The sequence below is a fragment of the Lissotriton vulgaris genome, chromosome 6 (genome assembly GCF_964263255.1).
Source record: "Lissotriton vulgaris chromosome 6, aLisVul1.2, whole genome shotgun sequence".
NCBI lineage: Eukaryota > Metazoa > Chordata > Amphibia > Caudata > Salamandridae > Lissotriton > Lissotriton vulgaris.
The window spans coordinates 1,228,309,879-1,228,326,522 of record NC_141694.1 but is presented as its reverse complement, the minus strand read 5'-3'; the positions used below and the strand labels follow the sequence as shown (position 1 = coordinate 1,228,326,522).

Genomic DNA, 16,644 nt, shown 5'->3' with positions numbered 1-16,644 from the left:
TCCTGAAATGACCCGCTGTGAGGTTCGTGAAAAGTACGCCTCCTCTTTTTAAAAACATTAATAAAATGAAAATGCTGTTGGATTTTCATATGAATCAGGAAATCATTTGTCCATGTTTCTTCCTGGGTGTTTCTGCGAAGGTAGTGCAGATGTTCCCAAACCCACGTTTATACATAGAACAGATATTCTATAATCCATTTTTTAGGAGGAGCTCAGGGTTTATCTGGATGAAAACATATATGTCAAAATTTCTGTTAGTCTTTTTGTCCCAAGGGTTCTGTTTGTGCTTGGTTCTCTCTTGTATTTTGGACTGTTGCACAGTGGGATAGTCCTTACCAACATCTTATTTATGCACATACATTCAATGTAAAAACCTTATAGGTGGCTTATTGGTAGCATGTTCCATTGGTTTTGAGTTACAAGTCTTATTTTTTGTGAACACTAAGTTCCTGATTTATAGTTTGGAGACGCAGGATCTCCTCCATAAATGTGAAGGGGTTACACTTGCCCAATCTTAGGACTTTTCTGTCAAATTTAGTTGTGTGGAACTGCTAGGTTTTTGCTGATGGAGCCTTTGCCAACTCAGACGGTGGAATCATGTGTCCTGGCAGCCGGTCTGCCACTGGGCAGCGGAGTTATAATGGCACAAGCCCCGCCCTTGTTAGGGTGGGCATCCGTCACTGATAATTCTTATCCAGAAACAACATTAAGAATACGACCATCCTAGGCAGGAAAACAGACACAGGTAAAAGGCTGGTACTCACAGAGAGAAAACCCATTGCCCGTCAGGGCCATTTATTGTTCTGCAGAGAAAACTCCTGGGTTGCAACAACAATGCATCTCACTTGGCATTCATCTTCACTGTATTTTGAGCGAAGAGATACTCACTGTGTCAGAAGGTATCTTTAATTATGGTGTAGAATATCTTACCGGAGTTGGTTGATTGGTATTGATGAATAATGATATGGCCCTAAGAAGAATGCAGCACTCTTGTTGAAGACATGGCCTACGAACAAGCAGGTTTGTGCCAATGGCGGGGTCTCTACGTTGCTTTCATTCTGTTTTTGTGCAAAAGTGCTTTAGCACCCTGCATATGTAGAGTACAAGAATCTCTTTAACGAGTAACTTGTAACTCCTCTGTAATGTGGGTGAGCCAAAAGGCCTAATTCTTACTGACAGGACTGTACCAAATTTCTGTGCTTCTGCAATTCCCTTACTTTCAGTTGCATATGAAGGCTGCATTTTAACATTATTTTTATGACTGTTTTAGGATCACCGAGTCTGATTTTGCTTTAATGTTGGCACATTTTCCATTATCTTATCAAGGGGCTCTGGTTTGTTGATTGATAGAGCTATTTAAGAACAGATATGGGGCAGTGGCTACTAGTCACCACCTCTGCAAACTGTTCCTGGGAGGCGCTTATGTATCCGGCAAGAAGACTGGCACAAAGCTCCATTAGGGGCATCCAGAATAGACGTAATTTCATTCTTAATTGGTGTGAGTGATTTTGCCACAGATAGTCTGTGTCGTAAGCTACTGGAAGGGCTTTCTTAACTAGTGCATCAGCCAATGAGCTAAGGTGCATAAGGTGGGGGATAGTTGTTGAGTTTGTGAAGTGTGAGGTGAGTCAGTGTGTTACTGGCATACTTCATTTAGCTCGTCTGAATGCCAGCATTATGTTTGGGTCTGTCGTATGAGGTTTCCTGGTCAATGAAATTAGTGATACGGAAACAGGAGGTTGTAAGGACAATTGTGGGGATAACTGATGACAGAAAACAAGGGAAAGAGGCAGAAGAGGGCTGTAGATTAAACAGTGCTTATTTAGGCTTCTAAAGGTTCCTGGAGTCCAGGCTCTGCTCAGGAGTAGGCCGATTAAGGAACTGGATTCAAAGAAGTTGTGTCATCCCTCTGAACCATTTGTAAGTATTGATCAGGGATCAAGCTCCAACACTTTCCTGGAATACCATTAAGAGACTGCTGGTTAAAGCGGGGAACAGATTGGTGTGCTGGACAGTGTTTTGTCTGGGCCTGGATGGAGGCCTTTCTCACACTGGATAAGAGCACCCTTCACGTACATGGTAAGACCAGGGTGTTGAGCAGCATGAAAAGCACATTTACATTTTATCCTCTAACATAGGGTTCTTAATGTTGGTGCTGGAGCTGAGTATTAGGCGTCAAGCCTACTCGAAGATGATTACTGTTAGACACCTGTAATATACTGCATAATAGACTATTGCATTTCAAAAAGGTAGTTATTGTTTGCTTAGTGAAAGAAGTTTTTAACCCTTTCGATGCTGATGACGAGCTCAGCTCGTCATCACCCACGGGTGGCATGTGCTGATGACGAGCTGAACTCGTCATGTAACGCGGTTATTTTAAAAAAGCCGCACAGCGCAAAAATCGCCGCAGCAGCGATGCGGTCAAAGAGATCATACTAGTTATTTCGGATTTTAAAAAAAAACATAGAAATGCTTCTCTTTTTCAAAGCTGACATTTTTAGCTAGAAAGTTATACAAACCATTAACAAGTTTAAAACATGTTTTTGTAAGTGTATGAGTAACATTCTAGGTTTCAATCTTTTTAAGTGTAACTTCATCTAAAGGCAAGCAAGTACTGTTGTATGGTTCCCTTCATCTGATTCACTCTTGCAGCTTCTTAGTCCTCCATCGTTTTTGGAAAGATTATATATGCCCTCTGAACTATAACCCAGCAGGTAAACACCACAGGGAAGAACATATGAAAGAATCTTTTAGGGCATAACCAGGAAAGGCTAAAGTGGGGCATGCAGGAAGAGAAAGAAGAACACTCTCAGCCAAATCACTACCTCTGCAAAACAAATGTCACCTATTCTTTCTGAAAACCATGCTATATCCAGTTGTGACTTCTAAGGAGTATCAAGAGGTGCAACCCAAAGATGGAGCTTGCAAAAGCTCCATGCAGAAATCAGGTAGCGGACTAAAGCCCATACTGAAAAGATTGCACACTTCCCACTTTGAAAAGACAAAAACTTTTTTTTTAATTTTATTTTTTTTAAATGTATTTTTATTGGCATTTCAAATACAACCTAAGACGTCTAGCGTCTAAACACGAGGCTTTCGTAACTCTTACAACTCTGCTGCATTATAACACTCTTTGTCCAATAGATCACATTACACACATGTCACATCATAGCCATATACATTACGTCTCAAACATGTTACAACTGTCCAGTCAAATAATCCACTAAAAATTGCCAGTAGTCTTTTGGTCTTGCTCGTAGCGGTAGTTCTTTCTCATACAGTTTCAACGTGTCTTTACAATACACCATGTCACTGATCCATTGTTTGATTAGCAGTGTCTCTTTACCCCCTAACAAATCGCTATTCTTCCTTTCGCCATAAGGAGGGCTATTACACAAAACGTACGTTTTCTTGCCCTAATAGTCGGCAGGAGACCCAGTAAGCACGCTCGTATAGTACACTCAATCTTGCGGTCCACCATCTTGCCCAATATATCTGTTACAGTCAACCAAAATTGCGCCACTTCCCTACAGTACCATGCCATGTGTATAAAATCAGCGTTATCTGTTCCACATCTTAGGCATCTGGCGTCTGCGCGCAGTCCATATTTGTGCAGTCTGAGCGGCGTGTGATATGTGTGATGTAAATATTTAATGTGTATTAATCGTAGATTTCTGTTTGGGGTTAGTAATTCAGTGATCGTGCCCGCCACCCTCCATTCATCTTCAGTGATCGGTGTATCCAAGCAAGTATTCCACTTCTGGATTGCTTTTTGCGCTGTATCGCCTATTTCAGCCTGCAGTGATGCATATAATCTGGACACTAGGTGTTTGGGGTCTGGTGTCGTCAGTAGCATTTGTAGAGTCAAAAATACATCGGGTTCTGCCGGGTAGTTCGGGTAATGCGTTTTAAGTGCTCTTTGCAGCCTATAGTATGTGAACCGAAACAGTGTTGATTGGTTTTGGATATAATCTAGGTCTTCTAATGTCTTAACCCTACCTTCATGGTATAAGTCTCCTATTGTGTTCATTCCCACCCGTTTAAGGAGCTCCATCCCCACCTTCTCTTGTGTGACCGATAACGCCGGATGATGATGCAACGGCAGCTCCGGAGAATATAGTGGCTGCTTGTTCACCTTCTTGGCCATTAGTCGCCACGCTCCAGCTGTTGCATCTATTGTATTTATATCTTGCTTGTGCAACGGGGGTCTGCTATGTGTCAATATGGCATCCAGCGGTACAGGTAGGGCGTCCCCCTCCCCGACCGCTACGTGTGTAAGAAATGGGACCGTGTGGTACCAAAAGTGGGCATATTGAGCCTGTGCGCACATATAGTACAGTAGAAAGTCTGGTACTTTGATTCCCCCTATCGCGAACGTCGACGTCAATGTGTGAAGATCTATTCGAGCCGTTTTACCTGCCCATATCAGCTTTAGTGTTGCAGATTTTATCGCCTGGAATACTGGTGCAGGTGGTTTGATCTGGATATTATTAAATAAGTAGAGTAACTTTGGTAGCATTACCATTTTTACTATCGCTATTCTATCCGCCAGGGATAGTGGCAGCTGAATCCATTGTTCAATTTTTTTATCTAGCCCTGCAATCACTCTACCATAGTTTGCGCGTATTACAACTTCTGGGTCTCTATGGAACCACACCCCCAAGTATCGTACCGGGTCTGTCTGCCAGTCCAAGGGGTAGTCCATGGGGAATGGAAGAGTGCTGTCGGTGAGCAGTATTATCGTGGATTTAGCCCAGTTAATACCGAGCCCAGAGTGGTACCCAAATTTAACAAATTCCCGCAGCAGCTGATGCAGATTGTCCTTCGGGTCTCGCACATATAGCTGCACATCATCCGCATATAGCGATATATGGAGCGGTCTTTGGGGAAACTGCAATGCCGAGTAGTGATGTGCCTGCCGAATTTTGCAAGCTAGGGGCTCTATTGCTGTAGCAAATAGTAGAGGGGAGAGTGGGCAGCCCTGTCTGGTGCCCCTCTCTATGGCAAAGGGCTCCGAGACATATTTGTTAATCCGAATGCGAGCAATGGGCGCTGTGTATAAGAGGTTCACCCATTTCAGAAACATTTGTGGAAATCCCATTCTGGACAAGATAGTGTGCAGGTATGTCCACGCTATGGTGTCAAACGCTTTGGCGGTGTCCAGTAAGACCGCCGCAGCCTTTGTATCAGGTGTCAAATAATAGGATAGTGCAAACAAGGTTCTGGTGTTGTTGGACGAAGCCTGCCTGGTCAGGGAGCATTAGTCGGGTCATCAGGCATTGTAGTCTAGTCGCCGGGATTTTTGTATTTTTGTATCAACATTTATAAGCGAGAGCGGCCTGTAGGAATCGCACGCCATTGGGTCTTTGTCGGGTTTCAACAGTGCTAGTACCATGGCCTCTTTTAGTGAAGGTGGCAGTGTCCCTTTCTCGTGAGCATCTCCCAGCATAGCCACAATATGAGGAGCCAGCATGTCTACGAATGCCTTATAAAATTCCCCCGTGTATCCATCCGGCCCAGGCGCTTTACCTGCCGGCAGTGAATGTATGATCTCTGTGACCTCTTCCACCGTCACTGGTAGAGACAAGTATTGTCTCTGGGCATCTGACAGCCAGGCCAGCGCCACGTCGTCACAATATTGTGCTATTTCGTCTGTTGGAGCCGTAGTGTCTGCCATGTACAACTTCCCAATCGTATTCCTAAAGACTTCCAGTATTCCCTTTGCATCATGTCGAATCACCCCATTTGCATTTCGCACCTCTTCCACCACTGGTGGCGGCCTCTGCGCACTTATTTTTGCAGCTAGTGTAGCTCCGGGTCTCCCAGCCTCCCCATACGGTCGAGCGACCCTCCTATTATACACATATTTTAATTCTGCTTCTGCACTCTTTTGGTATTCACAGATTTCAACTCGGATTTTACCTAGTGTGCACTGATCCTGTGTCTTTGCAAATTCCACCTCAAGTTCTCTTATTTTAGCTTCTCTACTTGTCAACTGCTGTCGCAAGTCTTTCAGTATGCCAGCATTCGTGCGAATACAAACTCCCCTGATTGTGGCCTTGAATGCCTCCCATAGTAGCCCCGGGTCATCTGTTGTGGGTGCATTGAGTTCAAAGTATTCCGCTATGGCCTTACCTATTGTGTCTTTATATAGAGGGTCAAGCAGGGCTTTCCCATTGAATCTCCAATTAAACGGTGGGGGCACATAATTAGGTACGTTTAGTGTTAATAACACTGGGTTGTGGTCCGACTGTGATCGTGGAAGATGAGTTATGTCTGCCATCCAGTGTAGTACTTCCGGGGAGCCTATCCAGTAGTCTATTCTCGACCAGCTGCCATAGGCCGCCGTTGTGTGTGTAGCCTCCAGTACGTTTGGGTGTTTTGCTCACCAGAGGTCTGTTAGGTGTCTATCCGTTAATATGTCCTGTAGCATTTTCAGTGCTTGTCTGTGGGACTCAGTCGACAACCCTGACATGTCAACTTTCTCATTTAGGGGAACATTAAAGTCCCCACCCCACACCAGCGGGACATCCGGAAGTTCCGTTATTTTCATCCAGATATTATTGTAAAACATGGGGTCATCAACGTTTGGGGCATATATATTCAATAGATTCATTCTGTGTCCCCTGAGGGATCCTGTGACAGCCACATATCTCCCCTCACTGTCCGTGTGCACGCCCTCTACTTTGAAGTTCAACCCTCTTCTGATCAGTATTTGGACCCATCTCGAATACGAGGAGTAGGCCGCCCCAAATGTCGCTTCCGCCCATCTGTGCCCAATCTGTGAATGTGTATTAGGAGCAATGTGTGTCTCCTGGAGAAAAGCTATATCTACACGCAACCGTGTGAGGTAAGCCAGTATTTGCCTGATCTTTTTAGGATTGTTTAACCCTCTCACATTCCATGTGATCAGTTTTATTCCGGTTTCTATCTGATTGTCACCCATTTTCTGTTTCTATTTCTATATCTCCTGGGTTGTAGCTTCTAGGCCCCTCTGTGTATTGATTCCTTTGCAGTCTTTGCATTGCATTAGCAGTGACTCTCATTCCCTGATTACCTGCAGTGTTACTCAAAAGCAGCATTTTGAACTGAACATTCCCAACGACCCCCCTCCTCCCCCCCACCCACTTCAGCACCCCAAATATGCCAAAGACGCACCCTTGCATTAACAAATAACGTATCTAAACTAATGTAGGGGGTCACCCTGTTAGGGGGTCCACCCGGGTCACACATCTTCATCCAACATAGTGGATGTGGCCAGGGACTTATGTGAGATGATAATACTTCTCCGTTCGTGGCATTTTCACGTATAGTAGTATGGGACACTGCTCTCCCCATTGACTATCTATGCTCAACTTCATATTTACCCTACGGTCAGTGAGAGTCTATCCCAACCACCCCCGCTGTTGCATAATCGGCTAGTGCCGGTTTGTCCAGATGCCTCTCAGTCTACGTTCTATTGCAACCACAAGGTTCCCATCAAGTACGACCTTGTCTGGTCTCTGTGCAATCATGTATAATACAATACCACGCTTCTCCTAGTCTTCTACCTGATGCCCAGCAAGTCACCACACGTCCAGAGAGACCAATTCCACCCTTTACCATTGGGGGAGGAACATGTAGCCATGGTCACTCTGCTAGTGACTCTCTGCTCCCCTTTGCGGTATAGCACCATTATGTTAGCATGGCACTCGCAGCACGTCGTAGCCGGGTGTGCAATATGTCTGTCTCCTTATCTGCAAGGTCCCGTGCTTCACTCCGAGTCTCGGTTCTGCTCTTGTCTGCGTTGTTCACGGCGCCTCTGCCCCAATTTCTTCACAAACTCATTGGCTTCCTTGGGAGTTTGGCAAATTGTTGTCTTTCCATCTTTGGCTATTTTCAATCTGGCCGGGTAAAGCATTGCATATGCAATACCCAGCTCTCTTAACTTCTGCTTTACTGTCGCAAATTCTTTACGTGCCATTTGCACGTTGATCGTGAAGTCTGGGTAAAATTGCAGCTTGTTTCCTTGGTGTTCAATCGTCTGTTTCTCCCTCGCCATTCTCAACACTGCGTCTCTATCTCTATAATTGAGAAGGCGCGCCACTATCGGGCGCAGAGGAGCACCCGATTTTGGCCTCAGTGCTAGAGTTCTATGCGCTCTTTCCACAATTAGTACCGCCGACAGCTGCTCAGTCCCAAAAATTTGTTTTCAGGAGGTCTTCCACATAGGTCTCCATCTTCCCGGTGTTTGTCGATTCAGGGACCCCTGCTATGCGGACGTTGTTGCGGCGAGACCTCGCTTCCAACTCCTCAGACTTGTTTATTATGACTTCTAGCACCCTGTCCATCTCTGAACATTTCTGTGTTGTTGTTTGGGACTCATCTTCCAGCGCAGATATGCGCGTTTCAGCTTCTTCCAGTCTTTCACCATGCTTGTCAAGTTTTGAGGCCATGTTGTCCACTCTTTGTGTGATGGAATCCAATTTCCCGTGTACATCTTACAGACTCTTGTGTATAGCTTTCAGTGTTTGCGCCAATCCGTTTTACGATTCAGCTTCATTATCCATTTCTGAGTCAGAGGGGGCCCCTGCTCCTTTCGTAGCCTTCCTGGAATCGAATGCCAGCTTGGACTGTACTTTCTCCGGCTTCCCCATCCTTGCCTGCCCCCTTGCTGTCAGTTTGCGTTGTGTTTCTCCTCCGGTGCGTGCTCGCAGGCGAGAGGATTTAGCTATTACTTCTCCCACTATATATCTATTCTTAGCAATTTTTTTTTCCTTTTATGCGCGTCCGCTCGCTCAGTCCTGCCCGCTGTTACCTACAGCGTGTGTCACACCATGCAGTGACCCTTTTGAGCCGATGCTTTCCCCTCCACAGCCCAGTGTCTTTGCCAATTTGTGCCCACGCTGTCAAACAATAGACCGCTTTTCTCAGTGCTATTACTCACATTTCTCGTTGTTCCGTGTGCATCACCAGTGTCGTTTTCGGCTAGCTGCGCAATCTTCCTGCTCAGCGCTGTCACCGCTCAGCAGACCCTTCCGATACCCCTCTCCACTCCTCGCTGCTGTCCGTTATGTCCATAGTTTCTGGGGTATTAAGTATTCTCGGCCGGATCCGCTACAGGGCTTCTCTAGTGCTTTTCCCGGTACACCCGCCGCACTAGTACTTGCCGCTCTCTTGGCGTAGCTGCTGGTTGTCTTCTGCACCTGTCTGCCGTTAATGTCTTGACACGCTGCACCTTCGCTCTTTACCCTCCCATGGGCGCCGCCATCATGTATCCTCGGTCCCCGTGCACCACACATCAGCGGTATGTTGAGGGGGGGGGGGAGCAGGTGCCACATCAGCCGGCTCTATGGAGGTGACTTGGATATTCCGTTCTGTCGGGGTCCGGAGCTATGTAGGCCAGCGAGCATTCTGGCGTGGGCTTCCTTCACTCACTTTCGCGCCGCCATCTTGCACCCCAGAACGTTTCCGTCATTAGCGTTCAGGAACTTCCACTGCTGTGCCCGCGCAGCGCAAAACAGGTACCCCAATTTCTTGGCTCTGCGTTCACTTCCTCACCTCCCCAACGCCGTTCACTCTGTCCTCCGTTACCTCCAGCGTGGATAGTCCGCTTGAGCGCGGGACCCTGCTGGTTCACGGGGCCGCCATCTTAGATCAACGCGGGCATCTGCACTTCCAAACTTTGAAGCCGTGTGTCTGGTTCGCCGTGATCCGCCTCGTTTGTCACACTTTGCATCGTCTTTCCTGATACCTTCCGATTTCGTTTTTTGTTATTTTCGTTATTGGCAATACTAATTTAGCGTCATAAAGTCCCGTTGTTTGACCCTGGCCAGCGTAGCTGTCTCAAGAGGCAGCCATTCCGCCGTGCGCTCTCTAGCGCCCCCCCCCCGCAAAAGACAAAAACTTGATTATTGTGCAGCACCTTACATTTTGCTGGTTTACATTCTGCTGTCGTAATATCCAGGGGTAGACACCTGATGTTGTTGCCACTAGCGTTGTGTTTGCTCATAGTAGGCTAGAAAAATATATTCATCTATCCTCCGCCTGTAGCCACCCTGCCTCAAAGCTGCTCTATCAACGATAGTTTTCAGGAGATCCAGGTCTCAAAGTACAACCCCAGTGGTCCCTCTGTCTAATGTCACAGCTTCATTTGAAGCTTTAGTCACTGTGTCCACTCTATCTCGTCATAAGGGGCCAGTTGCTCAAAGAAAAATGAGTACATCACCAGGTGTATCTGGGTTAAGCATGTGGGATGGCCAAAATAAAGATGTTGGCAGCCTTCCATCCATTTCCAGCCTCCTACTTGTCTGATATTACCATTGCCCCCAGCATCATGTCTCTAAACTTCTCATGCTACTTCACCTGCTGCACAACACCTCCAGACTTACTTCTAGACAACATCCTTGGCATCAAGCAATTTTGCCGCTAATTCCACCTCTGTGAACTTGGATTTTATTTTTTCTCAGCCATTCCTCCACATCAGAGGTTTTTTTTTTTTTTTTTACTTTCTCTGATTATTTATTGTTAAGCCCAGGGCACCCATCATTTCTTTCTAGTGTATGACCAGGTCTCTCACTAACATGCCTTCACTCTGTTAATCTGCATATTGTAGTTTTTGTACAGGTAGAAGCAGTCCTGGTCAGTCTTCCTTCACACTGTAACCACCATCAGTCCAGTGCGCGCTGCCTTGCATCTTTCATTGAGCGACAGGGATACTAGAGTTTCTGCTGGTTATTGCAGAATTTCTCCTAACCCAAGCTATTCCCTGAGCAAGAAAGCACCCAAACAGACTGTCTCTTGAAATAGAATTTTTCTTCTGGGGATTGCGATAGCATATTAAGCACCAGCTGTTTCAGCTGAAAAGCTCATAAGATATTAAAAAGATAATCTGCTTCCATCTTTGGAAAACCAAACTTCGAATGTGCCTGCCCATTTTTCTACTATATATGTTTGTTTGCAGGTCTCCTGGTAAAAAAGATGCTGTTAGATGCTTCGCGGAACCCAGAAATGAAAGATCTTTCTAAGAACACCAGAGGAGTCCTTTTTTACAGCGTGCCTCATCATGGGTCCAGGCTTGCCGAGTACTCGGTCAGTGCCAGATATCTCCTATTTCCATCCGTAGAAGTCAAAGAACTAAGCAAAGGTATGCCCTCCATGTAACTTATTTACATCTAATTACTGTCTTTTCAGTGCTGCCTTGGTGCTCCTTAAAAAGTGACATTTAAAGTATATGAGAATAGTGGCTGTATTTAGAAATGAATTATTGTGTTTCTAGCTCACGTCGCACAAGACAAATTCTGATGAAAACAATTTGCCTTCCCATAGTAGTAACCTTTTCTACACAAATCAATTTAGTTATTAGGTTTATTTGGTCATGTCATCGAAAATAGTACCTCATTTACCAGAAGTATTGACAAAATAACAGACTTCAAAGGATCTAGTTTTTTTTTGTACCTGACATTTCAGGATTGGGCAATGTGTATTCTGCTGCTCGTGTAGTGGCAGAGCTCTTTGGTATAGTTGACAAATTGTGATTAGGCCTTTGCCTGTTGTGTAGGTAAATGTTATCCTGAAATGTCATGTTGCTTAGCAACAAGGGTCGTCCTTTGAGAGGTCATTCTCTCTCTTTCCCAAAACGATGGCCGTAGCTGGTTTGGAGGGGCTACTTTGAAGAGTCGATCCCGCCAATATTCAAGCGCTTGTCGTCCTAATACAAGTACATTACTCTTTATTCGGGCTAGAAGTGTTGCAGTGTTAGGTGCTTTATTCCAAGATGGCAGAACCTCTACCAGTCACCAAACAAAAATGGAACAAAGGTCATCAAGATGTTTGATGGTTTATGTGTGTGTTTTTGACTGCTCATTCCTTCTAGACTTATCAGTTTACATGTAAAGAAAAATCGTGTATTATGGAACACTGCAATGATGGTACATGAATACTGTTCAACTACTAGAAGCCAAGACGTTTACGTTAGATTGTGTGCTGTTGATAATTTTATATTATTTTCCTTTGATAACCATTTTTTTAAGTGGGTAAAGATTTAACTGAATTGTGCTTACCTTTGTACAGGGTGAAAGTGGTAGTATTACAAAGACCAGAAGTATGTACAGACAGGGTAAAGTCCATGGATAGATGTCAAGGATAGCTGGCAAGGGCATGTGATGAAGAAGAAGAGGGGAGAGAAGACTGACATTCAGCAGTGTAGAGAACACTCATCCAGGTGATCAAGTTTTAGACAAGCTGAGAGCAGCAGACATTGGGCACACAGGTTAGGAAATGGAAGAGGGTAAGTCATTGGACATATTGTAGAGTAGTATGCAGTGAAGTAAGTCAAATGAACCATCAGGCATGCTGAAGCAACAGAGAGGTACACGCATTTGTCATGCTCAACAGAGAACAGACACTAGAGACACCGCAATATGAAGCATTACATTTCTGATATGTGAAGACTCAGGTAGAAGTAGTTGCGTGGGAATCTCAAAGTAGTCAAGAGAGAAACTATCAGACTCACTGATGGGGCGAGTAGGGCGAGGCTTTAAATGTGTGAGAGGCCTTCATACTGCGTATGTGCAAGAGAAGCAGGGATCAATGATCTGGGAAGGTTGGGGTCTTCAGAGATACTACTATGACAGGGAAACTAGTCTTTAGACACACAGGGAGATAGAGAAAAAGAGGATAAGAAGTTGTATGACGATCTGATAGCGTATTGGGCATGTACAGGTAGATAAGGTATTAGAATCGGATGCATGAGCAAAGGCGGTATCAGAAATGTGAACGTGCCAGTAGCAGACAAACACTGCGAGAAGGAGAAGATTGTACTTGCATATGTTGATTTGTGGGGAAAAATACATGTTGATGAAAGTGGGGTGGAGCAATAATTCAAACATTGTTGGTTCTTGAAGCATTTGTAACTAGGAGAAGTGAGACGGAGATCTCTAGCACACAAGCTGATTGGGAGATGCATACTTCACTCATATCAAAAGACTTAGGACGGGTGAAGTTAGTTCAGATAGCATGGAGCAAAAAGGTATTAGACATTTTTCCTAATGAAGGTGGAAGAGAATTGTACTTTCAGTGGTTTAAGTCTTGTACATCTGAAAAGCAGGGATGGGCATTTGGAGAGAAGTTGTGGTACTTGGTAAATAAATTGCTGAGAGAGAGGGGTCCCAGTAAACACACAGAAAATTATTAATAAACCATCACAAGAAGTCAATCATAGAGACAAAAGGTAATTCTGCTGACATTGTTTTTATTTACAATGTAGCTGCCGCGGGTTAGAGGGTTAGAGGTGATTTCGCCGCCATTCTCGCCCAGGTCAAGGCCACGCCCACAGACGCAGGCCACGCCCACCCCCACTCTATAATGCAGAACCCGCAGACGCGGAACGGATGCGCGCAGCGGGCGCGCCGCCGGCGCGCCGAAGGCGCGCCAAAGGCAAGCCCGTCTGCGCCTCGCCCGTGCCCAGTGCTACCCCCCATGTTCAAAAACGTATATACACTAGAGAAGCCCTACTGACGCTAAAACCAGGCCCTTCGTCCTGCTCTCAACCACTTGACATGACAACATGGATAGGATCCTGGAGTTGTAGACTCTGCGGGCATTGCCTTGGCCCCAACAACCAACCTAAAAATCTGCCACAAATACAGGCAAGAAGTATACGTTGTGGACTGATTAACGTTAGGTCCTTGGGAAAGCACGCTGCACATGTCTTTGATTTAATAATGGAAAAGAACCTAGACTGCCTCTTTATGACGGAAACCTGGCTGACTCCTAATAGTAATCCCAATATAACAAACTCCCTCCCACCAGGATACCTAATATCCAGAGAGGATAGACCAATCCAGAGGGGTGGAGGTATTGCTATTGCCTATCGTGATACCCTTAACTGCCTAATTACACCAATACCAGGTCTCAAAGGGGCAGAAAATGTTGGTTTTGCGCTAAAAATACATGACTCTTTTACTTTCTCAGGGCCATTAATATACCGACCACCTGGTACTCACACAGACTTCACAAACAGCATTGGTGAAGCCATAGGAAACCTGGCCCTCAAATCAGCCAATTTTACCATCTTGGGAGATACCAACATACATCTTGACGCCCACTCAGATCAGGCCACAATCTCCTTCACTGATAATATGAATGTCCTTGGCCTAAACATTTTTACCACCTCTGCCACACACAAGGCCGGACATATACTGGATTGTATCTGTTCCAATATTGAAACTCTTAAGGTAGACACTCCACAACCATTAACATAGACAGACCATAGCTATATCCCGTTCGAATTCCCAGTGATTTTCAACACCCGTACCAAAAAAGATAACAATATCCCAGAATCTTCTATGGTAGGACCCTGTTGGAAAGATCTGATCGGGCAACCGGACTTCCTGTCAAGAGCAGCCACATCCAGACCGACTCCGTCAGGAGTTCCTGACAAAGACAGCCAGGCCTTTGGGAAATGGATCAACAAACTCATAAAGGACCAGGAGTCTGTCTCGCCATGCTTAAAAACTAGGAGAAAACAAAGATCCACCGCCCCCTGGTTCTCTCCCACCCTAAAAGAGGAACAAAAGAAGGTTAGGGCGATCGAACGGTGGTGGCGGCTTAATTATGCAGATCCTGACCAAGACATGTATAAAATCGCCCGTCGCCAATATCAAGCTCTAATAAAGACAGCTAAAAGAGAATACTATACCGAAGCTATTAATAAAAGCAATAACAAACAAAAAGAAATTTTCAACATTGTAAACACCTTTATCAACCCCAAAACCATGCAAAAAGACATTCCCCCCTCTCAGACCCTCTGCAATACTATTGCAGATTTCTTTCAGAATAAAATCCTAACGTTGACTAAAGACTTTCCGCAACCCCACAACTATGAGGAGAATACGGCTAACATTCCCAGCGTAAAATCACCTACCCTGACCTCTGTCAGTCAAGAGGAATCTCAGAGAGAAGTCCTCAAATTTAAATCAGGCTCCCCTTTTGATCCATGCCCACCGCTGGTTCTTCACACACTTATAGAGACTGCCAACCCATTCATTAACAATATCATTAATTCTTCACTTAACCATGGTCTAGTCCCCGATGAATGGAAACTCGCAGCAGTTAAACCTTTGCAAAAAAAATCACAACCAGACCCCACTATCCTTACAAATCTCCGTCCCATCTCCCTACTTCCAGCCTTCTGCAAACTTACAGAGAAGGCTGTCAATAAACAACTTACCGCTTTTTTGGAAGCCAACAACATCTGGCATCCCAATCAAGCAGGCTTCAGACCCCAACATTCGACCGAATCGGCCCTGATTTTCTCCTCTGAAACCCTTCGTGCAGCATTAGATCAGGGAAAGAAAGCAGTACTGGTTCTATTAGATATGTCTGCGGCGTTTGACACGGTGTCCCATACCATTCTGTTGGACCGTCTAGCCGCGGCAGGAATTGCCGGAACTGTACTGAGCTGGATAAAAAGCTTCCTTGCAAATAGGAGACAAGTGGTGGTCTTAGGACAATACAGGTCGGAAGAAAAGTTAGTGGGCTCAGGAGTCCCCCAGGGCTCATGTTTGAGCCCAACACTCTTCAATGTATATATGGCCCCACTAATCACCCTTATTTCATCTTTTGGGATAGATACCATTGCATACGCAGATGATACACAGCTCATTCTAGTTTTGGAGAATGACACCTGTGATGCCGAAACAAAGCTGCAAAACTGCCTTACGGCCACATTCAAATGGATGTACTTAAACCATCTCAAGTGCAATACTGGGAAAACGGAAATTTTACCCTACGGCAAAGGAAATACCTTTAACCCCACTCTTGGTGGCCAGAGGACGCCATTGCCCCACCAAGTATTGCCTCCTCAGTCCGCAACCTAGGGATCAAATTTGATCCCTCCCTGAGTTTTAAACAACAAGCCACAGCCGTAGCAGGGACCTGTTTCGGACTAATAAAAGGGCTCAGGAAATTTTTCGACCTAATCCCCATCTCCGCAAGGAAAACGGTCACAGTAGCCCTCATCACCTCCCGCATCGACTACTGTAATAGTCTATACGCAGGGACCAATAGAGAAGTCTGCCACAAATTACAGATGGTACAGCACGCTGCAGCAAGATTAGTGTTAGGATGGAAAAAGAGAACCTCAGCCACAGCAGCAATGAACACCCTACACTGGCTGCCCATCTACAAAAGGATCCTCTTTAAAATCCTACTGATCACCTTCAGGGCTTTCAATGGAAAGGGACCTAACTACATACTAAAAATGTTCACACTACAGCCCTACACGATGCCTCCGATCTCAAGGGTCCAATCTTCTCACTATTCCCAAATTCAGACTCAAGACTAAAGGAGGAAAATCCCTTGCGGTACTAGGGTCCAAAGCCTGGAACTCCCTCCCCCTTCATCTCCATCAAATCCCCACAGAAGCAACTTTCAGAAAAGCCCTCAAGACCTGGATTTTCACTCTGCCTGAAGAACAGGGTAAAAACCTAGTCTAGGTCCTCCCCCCCTTTCCCCACCTTATTCACCTGGAATATCTTGAATCTCTTCCATAGCGCAAAGATGCTCCATGGAGTGTAGCCTGCGCTTTATAAAATCCCTATCATATCATATCATATATCATACCATATCATAGCTAAGCCACTTAATAAGGCAACCATTATA

At 45.3% G+C, this 16,644-nt stretch overlaps 1 protein-coding gene across 1 annotated transcript in view; it reads left to right on the top strand.

Annotated features, from left to right (window-relative positions):
- The window catches only part of SERAC1 (serine active site containing 1), a 293,263-nt gene that overhangs the window by 238,820 nt on the left and 37,799 nt on the right, over positions 1-16,644 (top strand). Inside the window, exon 13 of the mRNA XM_086927320.1 lies at positions 10,943-11,125. Coding sequence (XP_086783446.1) covers positions 10,943-11,125 — 183 coding nt within the window. The remainder of the gene's footprint in view (positions 1-10,942; positions 11,126-16,644) is intronic.